At 39.1% G+C, this 8,671-nt stretch overlaps 1 protein-coding gene across 1 annotated transcript; it reads right to left on the bottom strand.

Annotated features, from left to right (window-relative positions):
• Nucleotides 1-3,174: 3,174 nt before the first annotated feature.
• On the bottom strand, nt 3,175-8,666 carry LOC308104665 (cytochrome c oxidase subunit NDUFA4-like). Its single transcript, XM_080455129.1, has 4 exons — nt 8,532-8,666; nt 6,441-6,529; nt 5,182-5,242; nt 3,175-3,707 (listed from the first exon to the last, which is right to left on the bottom strand). The coding sequence occupies exons 1-4, from the start codon at nt 8,577-8,579 to the stop codon at nt 3,651-3,653; spliced, it is 255 nt and encodes an 84-aa protein (XP_080311255.1). The 5' UTR covers nt 8,580-8,666; the 3' UTR covers nt 3,175-3,650.
• Nucleotides 8,667-8,671: the final 5 nt, after the last annotated feature.

Raw genomic sequence — 8,671 nt, 5'->3', positions numbered from 1 at the left:
GGTGTATGGTTTTGTAATAATCAAAATCTACAAAGTAACTAACTAAAGTTTTTCAAATAAATGTAGTGGAGTAAAAGTAGCAATAGTTGGATCCGAGATTTAGTGGAGTAGAAGAAAAAGTATTGGAAATTGGAAATACTTTAATAAAGTAAGTACCTCAACATTCTACTTAAGTACAGTAGGCTACTTGAGTAAATGTACTTAGACTAAGTACATTTACTCAAGTACTGTACTTAGTTACTTTACTCCACTGCTTACATGACACACAACATGAACCACCACCAGAACAGATATTTGCATCAGTTGGTTTGCGAATGACGACCTTCAGGTTATACAACAACATGGTTCATAGTGGTTTATAGTGCTTAATTTAATTGCTATTAAATGTATCTTAATTTAATCACCAGGATGGATGAGTTATAGCTGTGATTTAATTACGACGTGCCAAGATCAAAGCGCAAAGACTGATAACGGATAAGGGTTTGTTTCATTTGTCTCTAGACGGAATTAATCTATGGACTCATCAATTAACTCAGGCTTCAAGTTCAAGCCATTCCACGAATCCACTATTCTTCCTAGTCAGTGGACTCAGTTAAAATAATGAAAGTACCAAAAGTAAAAGTACTCATTTAGCTAATTAACCCTAACCCCATTTCAAAAGTTAAAATGTGTACAAATCTTTTGAAAATAGCAGATCACAAGGCGTTGCATCGCAAGGCACTGTGAGCTTGTAGATCGGCTATTTTCAAATGGCTGAAATGTATTTGGGCTGAAGTGGTTACTTTGAAGTTTTTAAATAATTGTAGTGGAGTAAAAGTATAATATTTGCCTCTGAGATGTAGTGGGGTAGAAGTAAAAGTACTGAAAATTGGAAATACTCCAGTAAAGTAAAAATAAATAGCTCAAAATTGTACTTAAGTATACAGTAGGCTACTTGAGTAAATGTACTTAGTTACTTTACACCACTGCTCAGTGCTCATCAATTAACTCAGCCCAAGCCATTCCACATAGTGTTCTCTCAAATCCGTGTTCCTTTTCGATGTTGGATTTCAGATCAGATTCATCGGAATATTGACTGAATATTGACTTTTTCCACCACTGGTTTCAATGCATGTTTGCAAAATGTTTGCGTGCAAGAACTTGATAATGGCAAACACGGGCAGTAGGCTACGGGTACAGTTGCAGTCAGAAGTTTAAAATGATGAGTTAATGCCATCTGGTGGATGCTTTGGGACCATGCAGGCACTAGTGTAATATAATACTTATTTTAGTCGAAGATGCTGCAAGCATCTCTGCATTAACTATAGTTTGTCAAATGTTAAACTCAAGTCTAGTAGCATTAAAGCATTAAAGCTAAAAAAAAAGTATTTTTTTTGTTAAAAAGTTGTAGCTCATTGTTATAGAGTGTTTGTTCCGTAACAGGGGCCTTCCAGTCTCTCCAGCTCTTTAGTAGACAGAACACACATTTTCAGGTGGGACACCAATTTAATCCAATCATGAGAGAGAACACATTTATCAGCTTCAATTTAATAATGTTGCGGACAAAAGTGTCAGATTTTTCTTTCTTTCTTTCTTTCCTCTTTTTCCCCCATCACTTCCAATTCCACTTGTCTATCCTGTGTGGTCCTAGCTCCTTATGGCTATGGACCAGAGCTAGTGTGGTCCTATATCAAATGAGTTTTCTCTCCTGTTTAGATGAAATTGGTATCCAATGCATTTTCTGTTCACTATCACAGAGTTGAGGCCCAACTGTTGGGGAGACCTGCAGATGCTGCAGTGCAGATTATCTACAAATCCGTAGTGCCCAGTGCCCTCTTTCTTTGCAGTTGCATGCAGGGGGTTACAGCAACGTTAGGGACACAAACAAGTTGAACAAGGTGGTGAAGAAAGTGGTTCTGTCATCGGTGCTTAACTGGACGGTGTGAGGTGGTGGAAGATGTGAAAACAGGGAAGCTTAGACCCATGGTGGGTAGTGGAAGATTCATCCTCCCCACACAGAAGAGCAAAAGACTTGGTCAGTCAGTCCTTTGTGCCGGTAACCTTGAGGCTTTTCAATGCTGCTGCTGCAGCATCTCGGTCCAGGAACTAATGTCTCAAAACTGTGGTGTTTTTCTCTTGGACTATTTGGGAGTTAGTCTGCTAAAGTAATTTGGTTACTTATTATTATTCATGTATCTTTATTGTTCTGTTATTTTTACTCTGCTGCTGTAACTTACATTTGGATGTCAATACTGTACATACACTGTTCTTTATTGTAAATAGTCCAAGTGCAGTGAGCCAGTCAAGTCGTTGTTTTGTTTTGCAGTAGGCTACAACCTGGTGTCTGGTACTCCTTTCCTAGCCCCAGTGGACTGTTACCTGATGACCCTTTTCTTTGTGTCTTTATCTTACTATCAGTATTTTTTCCACCCTTGCTACTCTTATATGATTAGCAAAAAGTAAAATAGCTGTATGTGCTTTTTCTGTCTCTTTTACTGCTTTAACTGTCATTGACAAATGAGTTTCCTCCACAGGATCGATGATCGGTCAGTCGGTCTCTCCATCTCACCACAGTTTGCCAACTCGGACAGTGAGCTTTCCAACTTGCACAGCCATTGGGCCTCAGGGCCTAGATGAAGGAGCAAAAACATGATGGCGAGGCTTTGACCACAGTGAGCTATACTTTTCTTGTCTTCTACAACCTGTTTAAGGATCACTTTAATTAAAAACATTGCAGATTAGTTGGACCTTTCTGGAATGCTGTCTTGCTTGGTGAATGACAACAACAAAAACCCTTCACAATCTGCTTTATTTAATCTTGCACTCAATCTTCTCTCATTTTAAATTGCTTAAATCTAATTTATAAATAACAAAATGTTTCAGGCCCTCACCAGCGTATTCTTGATTAAATAATAATCTCGATGGGCTGGAGAGCATGTTATGGGTGGGAAAGGGAGACACTGAACAGATCTTCAATTATGGTAGAATACTGGAGCAAACTGACATGACACGGTCATGCAATCTACACAGAGAAAAGGCTTGTACTGCAGGAAGTGCTCTTTGTTGTGAGGCAGGAGTGACAACCATGGTGTTTTGATTGATTGATTGATTGATTACTTTATTAACACATTGAAAACGGTATGGCCAGTATAATTGAACAAGCAATGCTAAAAGGATAACACAAAAAGCCCTAGGGGCTTGTTTACATTGTGGTCCACTGTACTCAATTCATCATCAGTGTCCCCTTAGCTTAATTGACATCCATTTGAATTGTGCAATAAAAAGTAATGATGAACACTTTTAATTGAACTCTAACTAAAAACTATTACTTGTAGCCTAATGAATAGGTTTCGATTCATAGTGAAGCAACACTGATACTGTCTCAACCAGCACAAAAAAACTCACAAAGACTGAATTAGTTTTTAAATGACATCATTCATTAAATAATTTACAACTTGATGACATCCAAAAATATATCAATCCTTTACTAAAACAGGTGGTTGCCTGTTTTACTTTATAATCCCTTCCAACTGTCAGGTGGAAATGAAACAATGACTGAAGTATTACTGTAAGTGCTATAGTATTAGGCAAGAAGTGCACCGGCTCCTGAAGATGATGTTGGGAGAGAAGTGGCAGGTATGTGGGAGAGAAGTGGCAGGTACATCCTTGGCTTAAAAGTCAGGCCTGTCCTTTTTCATCTTGGTGTAGTCCATGTTGACTGTGAATAGCTGAAGATGCGCAAATGCCCGTGCGCGCGCACACGCACACACACACACACACACACACACACACACACACACACACACACACACACACACAGTCAGTTTGAGAAGGTAGATGTGAACTTTGAGACAATTATAAAGATATGACTAGAATAAAGACACCAAGGAAGGATGCATAATCAGTGATGTCACAAGACTCATCACAAGGCCCTTTAGACTGTAAAACTGCATGTTTATCACGTTAACGCTAATTGTACTTAGTTGCATGTATGACCATTTGCTTGAAAAAAATGACATCGTTTCAACTGAAAATACATACTGTAATTCATGTTGAGCGACACTTGGTCGAAAGTAAAGCGTGATTAAGTATAAATTAAGCATTCATGTCAGGGCCCCATGAAACTAATCATTTTTAATTCAAGATATATGGTTCCTATCTTAGAATAGACCTATACTTAGTGTGTGAATCTACTGTATTTTGCATGAACAAGTTGGCATGTTTTCTTATTATAAAATAAAATCAAAGTAAACTAGAAAATGTGCTCCTCGGAGCACAAGTCTCCGCCAGCAGACCCGTGCTATTTTAATCAAATGAAATCACTTACCCTATCTTTAACCATAGTTCTCTAGGAATGTTCTAATTCTTACTTAAAATAGAACATGTATCTACTGTATCTAATGAGAAATGGGTAAAAGATATATCTTCGTTTTTTGTCATTTAGGGATTCTTTGTCTCTGTTTAGTGTTCTTTCTCTCTGTTTCTTAGCTTTGGCCTTCTGCGCCTTTGCTTCTTCATCAGGTTTCAGATGATGATTTGCTTCTTCAGTTTGCATAATGGGAGTTAGTTTCATTGTGTGATCTCAGCCTCTCCTGTCTAAGCTATTTATATATTTATATTACATATTGTGATGTCACGTGAAACTGACCAATGTTAGGTGTTCTCAGAGGGACACACACACGCACGGACGGGTGATTTGTACTGGAAGGTACTGTTCCAATCAAGACTGATTGATCCTGTCTTACCTCACTTCAAAAACATAAATGGCTTTTTGAAGTGACACACCTATTCATAGGATTTTATTTCGTCATGCGTCCCTCTAGCCAATCAAAAGCATTGGTGTCAACATATTGTCACGTGTCACGTGGAGCTTGACCAATGTTAGCTTGGCTAGGGGGGGGGAACACACAGCGGGACGAAGCGAAAACATACTCTCAGCCTCCGGCGGAGACAACTAGAAAAAGTGCTCCTCGGAGCACAGGTCTCTGCCAGGTCAGGTAGGTATGATATGAGTGATGTCATCATGTCATCATGTGTCTCGCTAGCCAATCACAGCTGGTGACAGACGGACACACACACACACGGACGGACGGACAGGGGGTAAAACATACTCTACTCCATGCCTTCGGCCTGGCGGAGACAATTAAATAACATACAGTTGGAGAACTGATTTGTGTATAAGGCGTATAGAGATGTATTTACTTTATACTGATGAGTGGGATCCATGTTATTCCAGGGCTCGGGGTTGCCATTACGATCCCATCTGAGGACAAGACAAAAAGAGACCTCTATTATAATTTGCCAACAGATAACACTGCAGACATTACCTCCCAGCTCCCACATGCAGTGGTGGTGTAATGAAGGAATATTATATATATATATATATATTCCTAATTTATTAATCTTTTACTGTGAAAAAAAAGTTTTCATTGTGATATAGATAAATAGGAACATAAAGTATTCTACGTTAGTTCCATTGATCCAAGCCAAGTAAAGTATACATGATTAGAACATGATTGAACATTTGACAATTAAAGCCTAATATTTCTACAATTGCTACAAATTGCTACAAAACCTGTATATCCAATCATTTTGGGCATAAACAAGAAGTTGAAGGGTAAATGTAAGTCTGATAATGATGTACCGTGCATGTTCACATCATGTACACTTCACATTACTTCAGAGTTCAGACCATTTTTCAATACATTTTTTAACATTTTGAAAAAAAAATGTAAATATTACATCGAGGTGCCCACTCTTCTTCATCACACCCACCTGGACACTTGTGTTAAGTGGTCAGGTGGGTGCAGCGAACTCTTTCAAGATTTTCAAGTAGGCCTTTGTCCAGAAAATGTTATGAACCACTATGGTTTATAGCAGGGGTTTTCAACTGATTATGAACCAGGGACCACCACCCTGACTGAGAATCAACCTGGGGGACCACTGTTGTGTTGGGAGGGGTGATATGGGCATGGTGTGGGGGGAAAGCTTGAAATTAAATAATGACTGTGAAGGGCTTAATTTAATTTGTTAATTTGAGGTGAATTAAATCAAGCCCTTAACAGTTATTATTTAACTGAGATATGCTAGCGGTCCAGAGCTAAAAAAAACTCATGTTCACTGATTCATTACAACCTATGGGCACATTTCCTTATAATGGTGACTCAACCAAGCAATCTGGTACAGTTTCCCTTGAGATTCCAACTCCCATTTCTGTGGAAGTTCTTGACATCCGACTTCCCAGTAACTGACAACATTGGCGCGTCATCATACGTCACCAAGTAATTTACTGCACTGTTTCTCAACAAGTGGTCGATAAAATAACATAGAATAAAATAAAATTCTTCACTTTCCTACATAACTAAATGCATGGTCAGGGACCACATGCAATACCTTCACGGACCACCAGTGGTCCACAGACCACCAGTTGAAAACCTTCTTGCTCAGATAAAGATACTTACGAGCACTCAGGGCTTTTCAGGGCTAGCCGCATTACATATGTGAAACACATGCCAGCACCCATACCAATGAAGCCGAAGAGAGGTATCAGCTGGAGGAAAAGAAGAAACATACAGTAAATAAAAGTCAAGGACAAGTGCCCTAAGGACATGCCCCCTATACAATCAGTGGTGAAAGAAGTACTCACATTTTTTACTTAAGTAAAAGTATCAGTACCACAAGTAAAAGTCCTGCATTCAAGATAAGTACAAAAGTATGTAAAGTATTAAGTACCAAAAGTAAAAGCACTCATTATGTATAATGTCCCATTTCACAAGTCCCCCCAGACACACAGTTTCAATAGCGTAATTGTAGTGGAGTAAAAAGTACAATATTAGCCCATCTGAGTGAGATGTAGCTAGTTTAGTAGAAGTATAAAATACTGAAAAATTGACACTCAGGTAAAAGTACTCAAAATGTAGGCTACTTAACGTAGGTCTTCAATACTACATAGGCATACCCATGGGCATACCTTCCATAATGCAGTGGTTCTCAACCTTTTCAGGTCGTGACCCGCCAAAATAATCATAATTGAACTGGGGGCCCCCATATTTGAACTGGGGAACTGGGGACCCCCCATTTTGTTTGACTCGGTTCCACAGATAAATATTGTGAAAATAGCAGATCTACAAGCTCACAACGCCTCTCGTTGATAGGCGTTGTGAGATTGTAGATCTACTATTTTCACAAATGTTGCCTCTTCCTTATATTATTTTACAATTTGGCAATATGTTTTATAGTATTGTTTGTTGATTACTTTTGATGCAGTAATGATCTTTTTCTTTTAGTTTTTTAGGTATTAAAAATGTCTTAAAAGTCCTTAAATTGTCATTTCACAATCATGTGGGGTACCGACCCACAGGTTGAGAACCACTGCCATAATGTATGGAAGCTGCCGTAAAGCAAGTTGTTTCACCCATTCCACCCTGTGATTTCACCCCGTCGCCCTTCACATGTGTATGTTGTGCACACTATAGAATGGCCTGCCTCGCTTTGCGCATGTGCTGTTGTGTAGGCTAGACCTACGTGCCAGCCAGCTTACATCATACATGAATGGTTGGAGGTGAACATAATGTTCAGAAAATTATGTGGTCTTGACGTTCGTTTAATCAATATTCCAATCAATATTAAACGTCTTAATAATTTTAACAAAATTATTTAATCACAAAAGCCCATGTGAAAAATATAGATCATAAACGTCTAGCTCATTTCCTGATCTTTTTTTATCGAACAGTTGACACAGCTATTTGAATAAGGTCTTAAATTGATTTAAATAGACGTGAATCTATTGAGTTTAAGATGCGCACATCGTGTACCAACCTGTGCACATCCTGTACCCACGGCCGTGTACAAATAAAACAATAGAGTATAAGTATAACCTGAACCTCATTACAATGATCTGCCACTATCTCTGGCATACCATCCCTAACCTACAGTATCTGAAAGAGCGTTGTTTTACAGCTACACATCCAACAATGTAAAGCTAATAGCCGATCAATGTATTTGGGGTCAACAATAGGTGTTCTATCAACAGTAGCCTAAACTGAAGGAATACCAAAACGCTCGCCCCAAAACACAGTCGCCCCGGGGCAAATGAGGTGACCTCGGAATTCACCACCTGGTATTTCTAAACGTAACCAAAGTAAACTATGCCTAAACCTAACCTTATTCCTAAACTTAACCTCAGTAACACTATGCCTAACCCCAAACTAAGTTCTAAACTCATCTTATCCTCAGTCAACCAAATACAAGAATACAAGAACCGCTGTTTTGGGGCGAGTCTTCCGGTTACCTTACGGTACACATGACATCCACCTCATTTATAATCTGAAGGACTATTATCTTGTTAAGGAACTCGTTAACCGATCTAATATCATATGCTATCGTAATAGGATTACATTTAAAACGGATGGGGAATTTTTTTAGAGATCAAGCTCGCGTAGTTACCGGTGGCGGTGGCGCGCACACGGTGGGCTGGAGCGCACGTTTCAATGTCAACTCTTGACTCACTCAGAGTCAGACTATTCACATCACATCAATTAAGACAAACTTACAGCTGGATGGCTCTTGAGCTGTTTGCCGACTTGTCTTAAGACGTCCATAGTCAACGATCCCCTCACAATATTGTGTTAGAATAAAATACCGTACGCCCGAGCAAGTAGATGATGTCCGTTTGAAAGCACTGTCCCTGCGA

This window comes from Gymnoscopelus braueri, assembly GCF_963280865.1.
Source record: "Gymnoscopelus braueri genome assembly, chromosome: 17".
Classification (NCBI taxonomy): Eukaryota; Metazoa; Chordata; class Actinopteri; order Myctophiformes; family Myctophidae; genus Gymnoscopelus; species Gymnoscopelus braueri.
The sequence above is the reverse complement of the archived record's forward strand: the minus strand, read 5'-3'. Positions and strand labels throughout refer to the sequence as shown.